At 36.8% G+C, this 18,751-nt stretch overlaps 3 protein-coding genes across 3 annotated transcripts; 2 read left to right on the top strand and 1 right to left on the bottom strand.

The window, feature by feature from the left end:
• The first annotated feature begins 463 nt into the window (after window positions 1-463).
• LOC118740093 lies at window positions 464-2,062 on the top strand. The gene is made up of 3 exons (XM_036471587.1): window positions 464-473; window positions 1,222-1,661; window positions 1,838-2,062. The coding sequence occupies exons 1-3, from the start codon at window positions 464-466 to the stop codon at window positions 2,060-2,062; spliced, it is 675 nt and encodes a 224-aa protein (XP_036327480.1).
• A 4,338-nt stretch (window positions 2,063-6,400) lies between these two features.
• On the bottom strand, window positions 6,401-7,646 carry LOC118738935. The gene is made up of 2 exons (XM_036469988.1): window positions 7,573-7,646; window positions 6,401-7,475 (listed from the first exon to the last, which is right to left on the bottom strand). The coding sequence occupies exons 1-2, from the start codon at window positions 7,601-7,603 to the stop codon at window positions 6,478-6,480; spliced, it is 1,029 nt and encodes a 342-aa protein (XP_036325881.1). The 5' UTR covers window positions 7,604-7,646; the 3' UTR covers window positions 6,401-6,477.
• Window positions 7,647-14,191: 6,545 nt separating this feature from the next.
• Window positions 14,192-18,253, top strand: LOC118740092 (uncharacterized protein K02A2.6-like). Its single transcript, XM_036471586.1, has one exon. It carries the CDS (start codon window positions 14,192-14,194, stop codon window positions 18,251-18,253), a length of 4,062 nt encoding a protein of 1,353 aa, XP_036327479.1.
• Window positions 18,254-18,751: the final 498 nt, after the last annotated feature.

Here is an 18,751-nt window from a genome sequence, read left to right as displayed (position 1 = left end):
ATATTGTTGGCAAACGTCAGACTGCTTATCAATGATTTTACCTTGTAATGTTTTTATCATGTAGGTAGCCCTTAACAGATTGAGAGCAACATAAAAATGGCTGGAGAAGTAGTTGGGATGTAGTTTCGGAAAGATGCAATTGGCGATTGTGTATCTTCGGCCAAAACCAACAATTCGTTGTGGTACCTTTTAGGTAGAAGACATATATCAACATATGAAACAACCTTCTTAAAAATCATCTGGAACTCAGAGCCAACATAAAACTGAAGGCATCATTTTTTTATTATATCATCAAGATCACTCAAATGCGCTGATGCCGAGGTCTACTGATAGAAGCTTGCCCCCTTACCAAGCTCTTTTAAGCTTTCTATATTAAATGTGTAAAAAGCCTTAAAAGAGCTTTGCTCGCGGGCAGGCCGGTGCTAACCATCGTTCTATTGTACTAGATCAGATTGTTTTAAGGATGTTTATCGGTATAATTGTTTATATCGGGCATTCGGAATCCATTCTAGTTTAATCGCTCGTACTAATAAAAACTCAGCCTCATCTCAGCTACATAAATAGTTTAGTGAAGTGTTCCAGACAGCGATACTCGTCGATTTTTTGTAGAAATCATAGATAACAGAAATGCGCTATGAATAATGTATTAATAGTTTTTAATTGCAAGCATTCAACCCACAGAGCTTTTTGTTTTTAACTTCCTACGTTCCTTTCACTTTTCCCTTTTTTTGCCGTTGTATTCTTCGCCAATTTTAAAAACAGTGGGAGATCACAAATTAGATTCTGATCGTTGACACAATTTCGATTTTGTTTTTGGCTATTCTATAAAAAGGTGAGAGGAACAGCGAAAATTGTTAGTTGTATTGAAAGTTCGCAACGATGAAGCAGTGGCACATTTTATCAGGTGTGTGGCGCATCAAATTTATCTTAGCTTAGTTTGCTTTTGAGTGGCTAAAATACACAATGCAGCAAAAAAAACTCAGCCTTATCACAAGTTTCATTTTCCCCGAACCGGTTCACTTTTCAACTTTAGTTTTAGTGTATTTACTATGGGCGGATGAAAAATTTTCGAGTGAATTTTTTTTTAGGCGAAACTCAGGATAAGGCTGATTATGTTTTGCTTGTTTTTGTTTGTTTGTGTAAATTAAATAAAAAAAATTACAATAATAAAAAAAATATCTAATTATTTTGATTTCTTAAAAAAAAAAAAAAAAAATCTAGTTTTATTCCATATCAACTCGCTTATAACTGGAACGATTGCGCTACCCTATCAGCATTTAGTCACCATTGCTCCGGATGTCACCCTTGTACCACAAGAAACCGTTGTCGCCACGCAACTACAGGTGTCGCCTAGAGCTGATGGCACGCGCGACTATGAATTCAAAGATGTGCCGGTAATTTTAAGCGCGCGTAATATGGAATTGATGCCTGCGGAAGAACAAGTCGTTGAAAAAGAAAGCGTAAACGAAAAAGTACAAGAAAATGTAGAAATGATAAATGGAGAAGTAAAATTGCAGACAGAAACAGAAAAGTCAAATGAAGATGCAAATAGTTTGAATTCAGCGGGTGAGGCAGTACAACCCGCAGTTAATGAAATCGACGAAAGCACTAAAAGCTTGCAAGATGTTGAGCAGAGTCCCCAAAGTGTCGTTACAGCGGTGGTGAGTGAAGATAGTACACATTTTCGAAACTCTTAGGCCATATGTGTAGATAAGTATTTTAGTTAAGCAGTTTTTTTAAATAGTTATCAGTTTTAATACATTTTTTCCTTTTAAGCTTATATAAAAACTAACTTAAAATGTATCTATGAATGTAATATTAAAAACATATTTTTCAGATAAAACCCCCCAAATCAAAGCGTCCTGCAATCATTGATAGCGGTAATCCCATTTATATTACAATTCCGATTTATGTGAATTCTGAGCCTGGGTTGCCATTAACACTTTCAGTAGGTAGTCAGGAGATCGCACTCAAAGGAAATAATCGTCAAAGGCCAGCAAGTAGGAGGGGTGTGTTTCAGAAAGACGGTTCACCTACTTCACAATATAATAAGCTGCTATAGAATGTAATAAATATATAATAAAAAAAAAAACAAATAAAAAAATTAGAAAACTAATTTTTTCAGCTTTTTAATTTCTTGTAAAAAATTAAAAACGAATTTCTTTTAAGTGAATTAAATACATATGTATGCGCACTATTTGTAGCAGTGCCAGCAAAATCTTAAAATTACGAAACTGCTTAAAGTAATTTTTTTAGTATTATTTTTATTGAATTTATTTTATCATATTTAATTAATCGACCTCAAAAAAGGAGGAGGTTATCAATTCGTCGGAATATTTAATTTTTAATTTATTATTTGTTACCGCATGACTTTGAACCACGTAAACCGATTTCGATAACTTTTTTTTTGTATCGGAAAGGTGGTACCTCAAGGGTGGCCCATACTAATTTGGTCTAGATGCGATAATTAGATCATGAAGAAATGAACGTTACTTCGTTGGTTAGAAATTATTTGTTTACTTTTTATTTGATTTTATTTATTTTTTTATCTGATTTGGTTCTATTTAATTTGTTCTTTTTTCATATTAGATATAAATATTTTATTTTAAATAAAAAAAATATTTAATCTTATTTTATTATAATATATTTTTTTAATTTATATTATTTTATTTTGTCTTATTTTTTTGATTTTATTTTATTTTATTCTATATTATAATAATAATACTAGATTGGCGCTTACACATATGTTAGTGTTTGGCCGAGCTTCTCCTCCGATTTGTGGCGTGAGCCTTGATGTTGTCACACAAAGCGGAGGGACCTACAGTTTTACGCCGACTCCGAACGGCGATTGTATTTTTATGAGCTGTTTTTCATGGCATAAATACACTTGGAGGTTTGCCATTGCCAGCCGAGGGACGATCGCTGTTAAGAAAAAACCTTTTTTTCTATATTTTTTGCGATGTTGCTTTGACCAGGGGTTGAACCCAGGCGTTGCGGAGTGGAAGCGCGCACTGCTTACCACTACACCACAGCGGATAATATTTTATATTATCTTATTTTATTTTAATATTATTTTTTTTTAATATATTTTATTTGAAGTTTTTATGTAAGTTTTTTTGTTATATTAATTTTAAATTTTTTTAGTTTTTATTATTATTATTTTATTAATTTTATCTTATTTCGTTTAATTTTGTTTTTATACCCGAGCGCACTTGTGCACAAGGGTATATTAATTTTGTTCACATAACGGTTGTTTGTAACAGCCAAAACGAATCGAGATAGATATAGACAAATGTATACATAAATGATCAGGATGAAAAAAGAAATCGATTAAGCGATGTCTGTCTGTCCGTCCGTCTGTCCATCTGTCCGTCTGTCCGTGTACACGATAACTCGAGCAAAAATTGAGATATCTCAACGAAATTTGGTATGTAGGTTTCCCTTAATCCAAGGTAGGTTGGTATTGAAAATGGGCGAAATCGGACTGTAACCCCGCCCACTTCCCATATAACGGTAATTTCCAGAAATACTAAAACTGCGATATTTTAGTAACTACTGAAGATAATTCACTCAAAATTGATATTTACAATAACTTTCAGACGAGAAATAAGAGTATTATAAATTTTTGGAAAATGGGAAATGTGTATATCTTGGTAACCGCTGCACCAATTTCTTCCAAACTTGGCACAGTTGTTGGCCTTCGCACAACATACCAAATGGCCGAAAATTTTTAAAATCGCTCAATAACCACGCCTACTTCCCATATAACGGTAATTTTCAGAAATACGAAAACTGCGATATTTTAGTAACTACTGGAGATTATTCAATCAAAATTGATATTTACAATAACAGCATAAATAATTACAGCATAAAAAATCGCCGAAACTCTTTAAAATCGGACAATAACCACGCCCACATCTCATATAACGGTAATTTAGAGAAATACAAAATCTTCGATAATCAGTAAATATTGAAGCTAATTTATTCAAAATTGATGCTTTCAACAATTCTTTACCAAGAAATACGTTTATGGTAAACTTTTGGAAAATGGGCGTGGCACCGCCCACTTATGATCACATATAAGTATATCGGCAACCGTTCTACCAATTTGTACCAAACTCAAAGCAAAACGTTGAAAATTATTGAAATCGGACTAAAATAACGACCGCTTCTCATATAACGGTAAATTTCAGAAATGCTTGAAACTTCAATATTTCGAAATTGAAGGACGCCAATTTACTCAAAATTGATACACCCCGGCTTACCATCTAGCGGAAGGTTTCGGAAGGGTGAAAAAACATATATTTAATACTTGCGCCGGGTATTTAATGTTCGGCTCCGCCCGAACTTAGACTTTCTTACTTGTTATATCATATTTTATTTTATTATATTTTTATTTTCTATTTAAAATTTATTTTTTTTGATTAAAATATTTTATTGTATAAAATTTCCCCCCGAGTCTACGAAAAAAAAGGTTTAATTAATTGTAAAACATTTAAAAATTTCCATTGCTCTTTTGTGTTCTCATTTTCAGTCAAAACAGATGCACTCCGCCGTGTTCATTTCTTTCAGTTGCATTGCTTAGGCGTCTCTTGCGCATGCGTTTGCTTCCATATCATTGTCGTTGTTGACTCTTTACACTCCTACTTTAGATGTTATGTAATTTTGGTTTCCAATGCAATGAAATTCCAAAATTTAATAGTTGCATAGAACAAGTTTTTCTCCGATGCTCGATATCATTTTTCATCGTCTTCGAAAGGGAAAGTGGAAGCGTTTTTTGTTTTTTGTTCGGCTCATGGTGAGGGCTTTAAAAGTGAAAACTTGTTGGTTGACTCGACTTGTCATGTATGTATATTCAGTGATGATTACAATATATACATAATGCCAAGGCTAAATATCAGATACTTTTCAAGTTAACTTTATAGTTAACAGAATATATAGTTTTTGTGTGTGGCGCTTTGCTGAGATCAGCTGCGTGTGCCACCTTTATTCACAAAGTGCTGGACTATGTGATTCCAAATGGCAGTTTATAAGGTCTGATTATATTAAGCGCCGCCAAAGGTCCAGAGTCGTTTATATTCTATAAGTGAAGTGACCACAGGCATACCCGGACTACCAAACTACCCGATATGATATGTATATAGGAAATTCAAGACATTTTCCTTAGCTGTTGTAAGTCTATATTTCCGGTGAAGACATCAAACAATTGAGCAGCTTCGTTGAATTACAGTTGGACATTTACTCGCCTTGGAAACTTAGGGTCCTGCCTCCGTTTTAAGCAGCATCGGAATCATGCACAGAAGCTGAGACTAATCTCAGAGACGTAGTGATGCTGCAGGAAGTGAGAAAATGCACGAGATCCATACGCAAAACTCTGATACATAACATGGGGTAGTGAATCCCGCCTTCACTCGGTGGGCGGAGAATACGAAGTTTGCTACAATCCAGGCCTTTGAGACTGCTCCGCCCTCCGAGTAATGCGCTACAGTGTTTTTGGAAGATATTTCAGACTAGACATAATCTCTCACGGATTCTCTGAATCCATCAAGCGATCGGGATGATGTAAGGATATTTAGATATAGGCCTGACAAATGCTCTTCTGAGTAACTTAAAGAGGCTCCTTAGCCATGAGTGAACTATTGCCAAAAGCAGTCTAACCTAAATCAAAGCTTCTTTAAATCTTCGCCAAAATTACACTTTGAACCGGGATTTTAACCTGACATTGAAGAAAAAATCATTATTATAAAACATTTGCCAAAAGAAAGCTTTGAGGTACTTAATTACTCATTAAAACATTGAGTTGGGACTAGGGTTCGATTAAAATTTAGTGGAGGAAGCAGACCACTTAGTTATCGTGACAAAGTTCGGTCCATTAATTGAGTACTATTTGGATCGATCATCACAGAAGACAAGTCTGAGCTTAGTAAAGGCTTCACAAAGATCCAAAATGTTCTCTGCACCGGTCAGGGCAAACTACTCCCAGATTCGATAAGTGCTTCACTGCAGTAGCCAGTAAGAAAAGGTGAAGGAGTGCTTCGCTTTCCCTTGTCCTTGTTCCTTCCGTAGCTGATAATTAATAACTTCGGCTAATGGAATTGATGGCATGGTTGAAGGGGTTGGATAAATAAATCCCTGTAAAGGAAGGCTCTTTTCTGGCGAAAATATTTACCACTCCTTTGCTCATACTCGGCTGTGTTACGTTACCTTAATGCGGTATATCCGGTTCCTGCAGGAGTAGAGTTATGACTGCTTAGTTTCGTTGCCTGTAGGCAACACACATTTTTGGCAATGAACTTAGCTTTCCTCTTAAGCCACTATTAAGCTGTTAAATTTTCGCCTTAACTAAACAAAAATGTTACAAGTATTTTTGCTTAAATATTTGTCTTCTATATTTCTTTCTACAAAGCTATGCAATAAATAAGTTAATAAATAAGTGCGCCTAACTAAATTTAATACAACGAATCATAGGAGGTGAACTTAAACAGAGTTCGTAACTGGCTGCTCAACATTTGCTGGTTCAGCAACAATCGCTGGTTTCTCTTCCTGCACTGTTTCAAGTGTGGGTCCACCAGGAGCCGGTTTCGTTGAACCCACTATAGTATCGCTTTCTACTGGTGCTTGATTCACCACCTCCATTTGTGTACCAGCTGGTGTCACTACCTGAGGTTGCTTGGTAACCAATTCGGGTTCCTTCAAGATTTCTTCAACACCGGCAATAAGTTCCTCCTCTTCGGGTGTGAAAATAGCATCAGGTTTGATGGTGGTCGCAGTGGCGCCAGCAGCAGCGTTAGCAGCCTCATCATCGTCATCATCATCGTCGCCGATCACCTCTTCGATGGTCTTCTGTATGAAATGTTCGAAAAGTTGGAAATACTGCAGCGCATTGGTAGCCACCTGCTCAGTGGGTAGAGTGGTGACTTTTTTCAAGGCATCGCGAATGAGTATGAGCACGGACGTGTTGCGCGGCGGTGCGCTGGTGGTGACTGTGGCAGCGGCGGTATTTACAACTGGCGCATTAGCTCCGTTGCTTTGCGTAGTTTCCTTGTCTCCGTCTATTTGTTCGCTTGTGGCTGGCGCAGGCACGGGCACGGGTTCAGGTACCGCAACAGATTCAGCTTCCTTTATTGGTAGCGCCGACTGCTCTAAATTTGCAGCCTCCGCGGCAGGTGTTTCACGACGACGACGACGTCTGCGATCGTTATCGTCATCGTCCTCGCCATCCTCTTCGCTTTCCTCTTGTGAGTGCGAGTCTGAGGCTTGTTGCTGTTGGAGTTGCTGTTGCGCCAACTGTTCTGCTTGCACTTCAGCATCCTCCTCAGAGCCATCCTCATCGGAGTAGGCTTGACGTGCGATGCGGAGATGTGGCGCATACGCAGTTTTAGATGCTGGCGTAAGCGCGCCTACACTGCGTGGATTGCTACTGATGGCAGCTGCATCACTGTCGCCACAAAATACATATAAAACCGCTAATAAAACTGAAATTGGAAATTGATAAGCGAAGAGAAATGAAATTAATAAATTATTAAATTTGAAATTTTAACTTTCTTGTTCAGTGTTTTTAGCGAAACTCACCGACACAGCTATTGAAGATACGGACACCCATTTCAAATTATACGTTTTTCAGTCTACAGTTTGCGCGATCTTTATGAGCGAATTCAGCGCGCCGCCATCGCCTTTTATATATCCAAGCATAGTGCATACATACATACACATAAACAGACAGGCATTAATATAAATATGTATATGTACTTATACGTAAAATAAAAACAAAAATATCCCAGTGCTTATCTAAAAAGAAATGAAAGTAAAACTCAAAATCAATTTCGCTTTCGAACAGTGACAACGAATGGTGACGCTGCGCTACGCCTACCGCGCAGCATGCGATTGCCGCAGGAAATAGAGCCCTACGTATTCTCTCACTCAGCATCTCAGCAGCTTTCAAGTAGCTGAATATCTTTTACGCTCGACTTATTTAGTTGTACGTTCAGTTGCTCTTCTTGTCTTGGGCCGGCTTTGCTTTTTTGTTTTATTTTCCATTGCTATTTGTTTTCAAAAGAAAGCGAAATTGTCTGCACTTCTTCTTCCTTATATTTATGTAAATTTACTTTAGTATTTATGCTTGAATGTTGTATAATACTGGGCATATTGATTTTATGTATTAATACCTCAGCTGTTTACTGCCGCGATGTTTGGTTTAACTTAGTTTGCTAATATTGAAAATGAAAGACCAGCTTTTGTCTGGCAGCCGGAAAGATTGCGACATATTTAGAGACATCATTAGTGTACTTAAAGCAAAAACAAATAGGACATTTAGTCTTTGAAGATAAATTAAAAAGTAATTATAATACATATGTACATATAGTATGGCTATCGCCCATAATGACAGCAGCGAAAACTATCCTCCAACCACGCTGAATGGAAGAGATAGACTAGGACTAGCCCAGTTAACTCATACAGTCTCCTTAGAGATCAATGATATCAAGATATCTCGTTGAGTGCAATTAAGCCCAGAAAACGCAATCTAAGGGCATGGATGCCTCTGAAAAGACTTTGTATGCTTGCGTATATCTAAGAATTTTTTAAGGCAAAATAGTGACTTCTCATCTACTCAAAGCAAAGCAAAGAGCAAAGTTGCAGCCTTCGAAATTGTTTCTCTTCCAAGGCTGGAACTATGCGGCGTTGTTCTTAACTCGGCCAAAATCGACTAGGCGGTTACAGGGCCAAAGAAAAAGAAGCCCGATTCCAACTGGATCTGTCATCGCATGAACTAATTTTGTGGTCCGACACCTTTATCGTACTGAAAACAACTCTATGGATGTTGAAGCCTTACATAGCCGCAGGAGAGGCCATATCCTTCAAAACATCAACAATTCTACGTAGCGACATGTCCAAAATCTCGTAGAAGGCCCAGTATGGCCAACGAAGCCCTCCGCACTCTATTCCAAAGTTCCACCAAACTACGCTCCCGCTGAACAAAAGGTAAATTGAAGTGTTCCACGCAGCCGAAAGCACCGGTCCGTGAATCGCTTCTCCTCCTACTCAAGAGTTCTCAGAGAGGCAGCATTCACGCTCCGGTTTATACATCAGTAAGGCTAAAACGGTAGTTTTCCTATGTTTCAAACAACTATGTCGTATACGGCGGCTCATGGCAATTTACTCATCTCTACGCTACTGACATGGGAGCTCTCTGGAAAGCAGCAGCAAATAGTTAAAAAACGTTCTTAATGAAATTTGCGGCGTATCACAAATTTGCCTACATAAATATGAAGAGTTCAATACTCTCTCCATTGGTATTAAGGTCGTTCTAAACTTTAGACCGCATCCCCAATGTCCCAAGCTCCAGACCACCTACAAACTCTAACATCAGATCATTTCCTACGCGGGATCCCACTACCTCCCTTACCTGTGTCGAACTCTGAAAATCTCTCACTTATACAATTCTATTAGGTTGGGACTCATGTCTTCAATGACTTCCTTAGTTATAAATTGTTTTTTCACGCTTTCAGAGCTAGAAGTCTTTAAAAAAATTACGGCATCTTCAGCTAAATAAACCCTTTCTTGGCGAAGTTTGACCAGATTCGTAGAAGCATCGTAGAAGTAGAGTTCTTTAGTAGAGGACATCCTAGACGAATGAGGGAGTCAGACCTTTTCTTGTCGAACTAGGGGCGGGTTTGTCGAATCGTCCCACAAAAGAAGAAGAACCATGGGAGTTTCTTGGAAAAAATGCATGTGCTGGAAATAAGAGGGGGCCTTTTGACTTTCTTCTCAAAGAAGACAAGGTCTGAAATGTAATGTTCCCTTGTTTGATCCCAGATACATAAGCTGGTATACAGGTGGGCCAAAGAGCTATAGCTTAATGTGCCTCAGGCCAAAGCTAATATCTATATCTGGTACATAGAAAAAATTTGAAGAGATCATTTACAGTTGTTTATACAGACACCCATGTCCTTCTCAATGTCTGGAATGATCATCTCTTCAAGGCAAATAACACGCCGAAATCGTAATGGGTTATTGCGTGATTGCCGGTATCAACGGGTTGGCCAGATTCCAGGCCGTTTAACTGTAGTGGACAAAGATAGAATTCCAAATTTATCTTGAAAACAATGAAATGTCAGAGTACATTGTACAATATCGTTCGGCTGTGACCAAACACATATTATTTAATATCAATTTATCTACAGCTGAATATTTTAGTACCAGAATTTATCTACTCTGGTCTTTTTAGAATTAATTAGCGAATCTGATAGTATCTTGGACTCTAGAACTTAGGACCTTATCAGCAGGACAAAAAAAGATCTCTAAGATCTGTCTGATTGCCCGTCATTGACCAGATAAAGACTAAAAAACTCCACATTAAATTACATAGTCACATCTTTTAGCATTAGTCCTTCTTCGGCGCCTGTCGCTTTAGCTTACAACAGGGAAGGTGAAGGTGTTTTGTGCATTGATGGCAGGGGTCTCGTTAGCAATATGCAGAAGATCTTCTAAGTCGCAGCGTTTCTTATTCCTTAAATCTATTGGCTAATTAATGAACACACAACAGATCGTTTTCGCTCTCTGTCGGTGTACATTTTCATTTTTTTATTTTTACCCACTAAGCACTTCAGTTAATGAACGCTTCGAGCTAGGTTCAGTGAATAATAAGTAAGGTAAAGCATTCGAGGCCCCCTCGGCGCTCAAAAGCCTGTGACTTCCCCTTGCTACTTAGCACTTTTTTTTTCTTTAAATACATTTCATCATTACCAAACGATATTTCTTATGAGCTTCACCTTTTCAACAACTTTCTTTAAGTTCACAACTTTTGTTAGCTGTTGAACTTTCTTCTTTCTTCAACAGCAACGTCACTGGTTTTATTAATCGATTTGAATATTCATTTAAATTTTTCGTTTGTGTTTTCTTCGGTTTTAATTTTTAAGCTTTTTGGTTTTGTGTAGTCAAAAGACACAATAACACACATTAATTGCTAGTAAGTGACAGAAGGTGCATTAACCTCACAAAATATCAATAATAAAAAAAATTAAAAACTTGAACCAAAACAAAAATTAAACCTCAACCACAACACAGCCGAATATCTCCAAAGTAGTACAATAGCTGTAGCCATTCGACAAGATCACTTTTTTTTAACTTATGCATACATAATTAATGATCGACGTTAAGGTGAAGAAAAAGCAACAACAAAAAAACGCCACTAGCAGTTATCACAATATGATAGGAAAAAGTGAATGTAGTAGTAATTAAAAAAAAATACAAATAAACAAGTTGACGAAAGTGGTGGGCAGATTGCCGTGAGCGTAGAAATTGATAAGAGGGTAAAGGGTTGAGTGATCTTCAAAATCGAATTTTATGTATGAATACATACTTACATACATACATATATGTATGAATATGTAGGCACATGAGTATACCAGTTTATGATTAAACGTATCATTATAGTTGTATTGTGGCGAGATTGGTGTGGGTGGAAGAGGAGACAGGCTCATAAGATTGTAAGTATGCATTTGTCTGTAGAATTGCAATGGAATAATTCACACTTCTCTTAATGCATAGCTTATTAAAAAATAAGTATGTAGTTTTACAATTTTTTGGAGAGAATAGCTAACAGATAAAGCATTAAAAATTGGGGCGAGTCATCTTGTGCTATATGAAAAGGGGGGCCTTTCTGTAATTTCTTTGACACAAAAAAGCGCATATCTAATAGTCTTTGAACCACAGTCGCTTTAAATAGTAGCCCAGTGGATGCTGGACTAGAGTGTTGTCTACTTCGCCTGAAGACAAACACACATAGTAGATGTGCAGTAGTTTCAGAGTTAATATGGTGAAAGTAAATCTATATGAACTCTGACGCGCTCTAAAATAGTGGCTGCTGCCGAATATACAGTGGGGAGCAGCAATGAGTAAACGGTGATTTTTGTTAAAATATTTGCAAGGTTTTTAAAGTAAAACTATGGATCAAGCTTTAACCAAAAGCATATAAATCAAGCTTTCAAATTTTATACGAAGCTTAGAAAAATTTAACAAATTTTCATTAAAATTTTAACTTTTTATTCGGATTTTTTTTTTAGAATTTTAATGGTTATTCATGGAAATGCGTAAATTCCTGGTAACCGCGTAAACCTCGTATATAAACCGATTTTCCATACAAAATCAGGTAAGTTTACGGGGTTTAAATGGTTACGAGGCATTTGCGCGTTTAGATGAATTGCCCTTTAATATAATAAAGTGATTTTTGAGAACTATTTTTTGTGACGGATTTTGCACTTTTTTAGATATAAGCATGAGTTTCTAACGGAATTACACTTGTTATATGAAAAATCCATAAAAGCCGTCAGCAAAAAAAAAAATATAAAAAATCATCGCGATTATGGTTCATTATAACGGGTGATTTTTTTGAGGTTAGGATTTTCATGCATTAGTATTTGACAGATCACGTGGGATTTCAGACATGGTGTCAAAGAGAAAGATGCTCAGTATGCTTTGAAATTTCATCATGAATAGACTTACTAACGAGCAACGCTTGCAAATCATTGAATTTTATTACCAAAATCAGTGTTCGGTTCGAAATGTGTTTCGCGCTTTACGTCCGATTTATGGTCTACAGCGATGAGGCTCATTTCTGGTTGAATGGCTTCGTAAATAAGCAAAATTGCCGCATTTGGAGTGAAGAGCAACCAGAAGCCGTTCAAGAACTGCCCATGCATCCCGAAAAATGCACTGTTTGGTGTGGTTTGTACGCTGGTGGAATCATTGGACCGTATTTTTTCAAAGATGCTGTTGGACGCAACGTTACGGTGAATGGCGATCGCTATCGTTCGATGCTAACAAACTTTTTGTTGCCAAAAATGGAAGAACTGAACTTGGTTGACATGTGGTTTCAACAAGATGGCGCTACATGCCACACAGCTCGCGATTCTATGGCCATTTTGAGGGAAAACTTCGGAGAACAATTCATCTCAAGAAATGGACCGGTAAGTTGGCCACCAAGATCATGCGATTTGACGCCTTTAGACTATTTTTTTGTGGGGCTACGTCAAGTCTAAAGTCTACAGAAATAAGCCAGCAACTATTCCAGCTTTGGAAGACAACATTTCCGAAGAAATTCGGGCTATTCCGGCCGAAATGCTCGAAAAAGTTGCCCAAAATTGGACTTTCCGAATGGACCACCTAAGACGCAGCCGCGGTCAACATTTAAATGAAATTATCTTCAAAAAGTAAATGTCATGGACCAATCTAACGTTTCAAATAAAGAACCGATGAGATTTTGCAAATTTTATGCGTTTTTTTTTAAAAAAAAGTTATCAAGCTCGTTACTAAAATTTACTGGGCTACCAAACTGCATACTCAAAAAATTTCTAAGAATTCAGAATAAAAAGTTAAAATTTAATGAAATATTTTAAAATTTTTCTAGGCTCCGTATAAAGTTATATATGGGGTATTCCATGAGTAAGTGAAACTTTGTGTCCAATTGTAGAGTAGCTTATTGAACATGGAATGCTTGATGAATCAATGCTCAATACCTGAAATTAACGTTTTTTCGAAAAAAAATTTAGTTATATTATTTTATTACACTGTAAATATACTCAAAACTTCAACATTAGAAAAGTAGTTGAATACGACAACATATTTTAATATAGAAGGCTCTGCAAAATCAAGTATTCACAAAGTTATTATTTTTTTGAAGGGGGGAATAAATGTCTCGATCTTTCTGCGCCCCGAAGAAGCAATATTGCATTGAAGAAAAATAGGCATTTAAATTATATAATAGGATAAAATCACTACGGTTTAGCATGTCCAACCCGTGACTAAAAAGTTTTAAACTTCGTATTGCTTAGTTACTACTTTAGGGAGTTTTCTATAATTTCATAACTAGAGTGTGTTTATACTAAGCAGCCCTATTTCATTTCTTTTATTATATTATTGTTGTAAGATTACTGTGGTGTAAACACAACGTTAGCATTAACCTTTACTAATAATCGATTACTTTGTACTATTACTGAACTTTGTAAAACACATCCCTATATTGAATATATAAAATAAAGTTCCTTTCCAAAAGTAAGCTTGAACGTAACACATGGCGTCAGGTGGGGTCAATTAAAATAGTTGCACAACGAAATAACTCAAAAGCTAGAAACGCGCAACCAAAGCTAAGCTATTAAATAAAAATAGTATATACTACGTGTATAAAAAATTAAAAATGGTAGATGAAGGCAACGCTACCATGTCAGAGGCACAGCGAGTGCTATCTATTGCTACTACCATAGCACCTTTGAACATAAGAGCGTCAAATCTGGCGGCGGAATGGAAGGCTTGGAGTACGCAGTTCAAAATATTTCTGCGTGCATCTGCTTTAGATAATCAAACCGAGCAAAGAAAAGTTGCACTTCTCTTGCACCATCTGGGTGCAGAATGTCTAAACATTTTCACTTCGTTTAATGTCGATATAGACAGCGTCCAATATGACGACTTATGGAGCAAAATGGAAATGTATTTCACTCCAAAAGTCAATATAGTAATAGAGCGCCACAGGTTTTTTACAAAACGTCAATCCTCGGAAGAGACAATAAGTCAGTACGCTGCCGCATTGCAAAATCTTAGCAAAACTTGTGAATTCGGGGATATACGTGAAGATCTGGTAAGGGACATTTTTATATGCGGTTTATCACAAAAATACAATAAAATAAAGGAGAGGCTCTTAAGCGAAGGCAACATAAAATTGCATAAAGCGATTGAAATAGCTAATAGCATGGAACTAGCAAAAGAAAATGCAGCCATGATACAACGTGAGCCAACCGAAAGCATACAGGTAGCAGCTTTGAGAAAATCTGCATTGAACTACAAGGAGAAGTGTGCTAGACAGGCTCAGCAGCAAACATCAAGAACGTGTGATAAATGTGGGCAAGTACATAAAACCAAATGTCCGGCAGAAGGTAAAAAATGCTACACGTGCGGAAAATTGAACCATTTTGCAAATGTCTGCTTCACAAAATGGCGTAAAGGAAACATGGGGAATAACGGGCAAAAGAGATATGTGAGAAACGTATACGAAGAGAGCGAGACAAGTGCAGAAGAGGAAGAAAATGAAGATCACGAGTCGCAATTTTTCGTGGGCGGAATACATGTTGAAACTGTCAGGAACAAAAACTTAACAACAAAAACGAATGTGATAGGAGTGAGTAAAATTGTTAGCAGTGGCAGAACTGGTGCGGTGAAAGACTGGAACATTGAGGTGGAGATACACAACGCGAAGCTGAAGTGTCAAATAGACACGGGGGCCCAGGCGAACTTACTATCGATCGAAAACTTTAATAAATTAAATATCGGTAAGCTAGAAAGTAAGATATGTCATAATATTTTAACATTCAGCGGGGAAAGATTGCCTCTACTAGGAAAAGTCAATGTAAAATTGTTGTATAAAAAAGTAAGTTATTCTGCTGAATTTTATGTCCTTAATATGAAATGTAAAAATGTGATCGGTCTTGAATTGGCTATTAAAATGAATTTGGTAAAAATGGTGACTACAATAAGCTGTGAATCAAAAGGCTGCGAGAGCCTGTTACAAAAATATGAAGAAGTTTTTAAAGGATTAGGGCAGTTGGAAAGTGAGTGTCATTTGAAATTAAAGGAAAACTATCAACCAGTAGTAGATGCACCACGCAGAGTTCCATTTGGACTTTTTGAGCCACTAAAAAGGGAACTGTCCAGTATGATGAAGTTAAAGGTTATAGAGCCAGTTAGTGAACCGACCGAATGGGTCAACTCAATAGTTTTAGTGGCTAAGCCCAACGGAGATTTACGTGTGTGTTTGGACCCTAAAAATTTAAACAAGGCTATAGTCAGACCAAGATTTTCCTTTCCGAACATCGATGAATGTAAGTCGCAAATGGCAGGTTCTAAAATATTCAGCACATTAGATGCTAACTCAGGTTTCTGGATGATACCATTAGATATAGAATCATCAAAGTTATGTACATTTAACACGCCTTTTGGGCGTTACCGATTTCTGAGATTACCGTTTGGTATCAATGCAGCGCCGGAAATTTTTCATTCAGAAATGATTAGACTATTCGGCCACATTAAGGGTCTAATAATATATATGGATGATTTTTTGATCCATGCTCCGAACGTTCAAAAACATAATGCCATTTTAGAGTCAGTTTTGGAAAGGGCACAAAGTGTTGGGCTAAGGTTCAATAAATCAAAATCGAAATTTTTAAAGAAGGAAGTCAAATTCGTTGGACACATATTTAGTGAAAAAGGCGTTAAGCCAGATGAAGAGAAAATTAAATCTATAGTTGAGATGCCGGTACCAAAAAATGTAAAAGAATTACAGCGCTTTTTGGGAATGATTAACTACTTGGGTTGTTTTATTGATAGTCTGTCAGCAAAAACGAAATATTTACGAGACCTTTTAAAGAATGATGTAGTATGGCATTGGGACAATAAACAAGAGGAAGAATTTCAAAATTTACTTAAAGAAATTACAAATGTACCGGTTTTGACCTACTTTAATCCTAAAAAACAATTAGTCATGTCAGTCGATGCATCCAAATATGCTGTTGGAGCAGTCATTATGCATGACAGGAACCCTGTTGCCTATGCATCTGCTTCACTAACTGAAACACAAACAAATTATGCCCAGATCGAAAAAGAGCTCTTTGCTATCCTATACGGATGTACACGCTTCCATCAGTATGTTTATGGACGTCATGTCCTTGTAGAAACGGACCATAAGCCGTTGGTTACACTTGTCAACAAACCTTTGTATAAGATTCCCGCGCGACTGCAAAGATTCATGCTCAGATTATTAGCGTACAACATTACTGTCGTTTACAAGCCCGGAAAGGACTTGTTTATTGCCGACACGTTATCCAGAGCGCCACTTAAAGATTATGCACTGACGGAAGTGGACAAAGATATTGATATTCACTGTAATTTAATTATTTCGCAAATTGCTTTGCCAAGTAGTCACTTAGATGAGTTTAGAGAGGCAGCAAAAACAGATAAAATTTTTCAAAAACTCTTGTATTTTACGAAGAATGGATGGCCCGCAAATAAAAAGCGAATTGATAAAGAATTGATGCCTTATTATCAAGTTAAAGATGAGCTTGTTGAGATAGATGGGCTATTGCTAAAAAATAACAGAGTTGTTGTACCAAAAAATCTTAGACCGAAAATTTTGTATTACTTACATGAGGGACATATGGGTATACAGAGATGCCAGAATTTGGCTAGAAACTCTGTGTACTGGCCTAATATCAATAATGACCTCCACAATGTAGTCTCCAGTTGCGAAATTTGTCTAAAATTTCGTAAATCTAATCCTAAACAAAAGTTGTTGTGCCATGAAATGGTCAACATTCCTTGGTACAAGCTGGGTGCTGACTTGTTCGAATTTGATAAAAAGACTTACTTGTTAGTTGTTGACTACTACTCAAAGTTCATTGAATGTGAAATTTTAAGTACGGGGTATTCCAGCACCCAGGTTATAATGAAACTCAAGTCAATTTTTGCCAGACAGGGAATACCGGCTGTGTTCATAACGGATAATGGCCCGCCTTTCAGTTCAAAAGACTTTGCACAGTTTTGCGCAGATTGGTGTATTGAACACATTACTTCCAGTCCTTATATGCCAAGATCAAATGGTTTAGCAGAAAGATCTGTTCAGACAATCAAAACAATGTTGTACAAATGCAAAGAAAAAGGAACAGACCCATATACTGCGCTTCTGCATTATAGAACAACACCCAAAGACGATCTTCCAAGTCCATCCGAGTTACTGATGTCGAGAAAGCTGAGAACCAAATTGCCATCACAACAAGAAAATTTAAAATCAAAATTAGTTGATGTTAATGAGTATAGACGACAAATAAACAAACAAAAGATTAAAATGTCACAAAATTATAATACGTCCGCAAAAAATTTGAAACCAGTAAATCCGGGAGAGAAAATTTATTTTAAGAAAACACCAACATCAGTTTGGTGCCCGGGTACAATAATAAAAGATTTAAAGGAGCCAAGGTCATTCATGGTTCAAGACCCTGAGGGTGTGGTCTACAGAAGAAACCGAGAGCACATATTAAAGCCGGTACTGAAACGGAGTATTGGGGACGCTTACGCTAATGGGGGAGATAAAGAAACCACCGCTTTTGATTCACAGCCTCTTGAAGGCACCACGATAGAATTAACTGATAATGCTTCCGCTGTTAGAACGAGGAGTGGAAGAAAGATTGTACCCCCAACCCGATTAAATATTTAATACTTATGTATATAAATTCAAACTTTTCGTTTTATAATCTAAATTTATATTTGCTGTATAATTCAAAAAGCCTTTTATACTACATGAATTAATTTTAATGTTAAGCCATACACATAGCTTTCTAGGAAAGAGAGATGTTGTAAGATTACTGTGGTGTAAACACAACGTTAGCATTAACCTTTACTAATAATCGATTACTTTGTACTATTACTGAACTTTGTAAAACACATCCCTATATTGAATATATAAAATAAAGTTCCTTTCCAAAAGTAAGCTTGAACGTAACACAATTATAAGTACCTACTTAAGAGATTTTGAAACGTTTTATCGTGTCCCGCCCGTGACAATCATTTATAATTTTTTTCTAATGATGCCTAACAATAAAAAAATAAGTTTAACGTTTCAAACCTATGTTTAATGCCACAAAACTCTGAAGTACAGGTTGACTAAACACCATAATACTGTTGGTGGGCTAAGCGATGTAGTAAAAAATTTCGC

Source organism: Rhagoletis pomonella, unplaced genomic scaffold, assembly GCF_013731165.1.
Source record: "Rhagoletis pomonella isolate Grant_MI unplaced genomic scaffold, Rhpom_1.0 Rhpom_scaffold_00005, whole genome shotgun sequence".
Taxonomy (NCBI): Eukaryota; Metazoa; Arthropoda; class Insecta; order Diptera; family Tephritidae; genus Rhagoletis; species Rhagoletis pomonella.
This window is presented reverse-complemented; position numbering and strand designations above follow the sequence as displayed.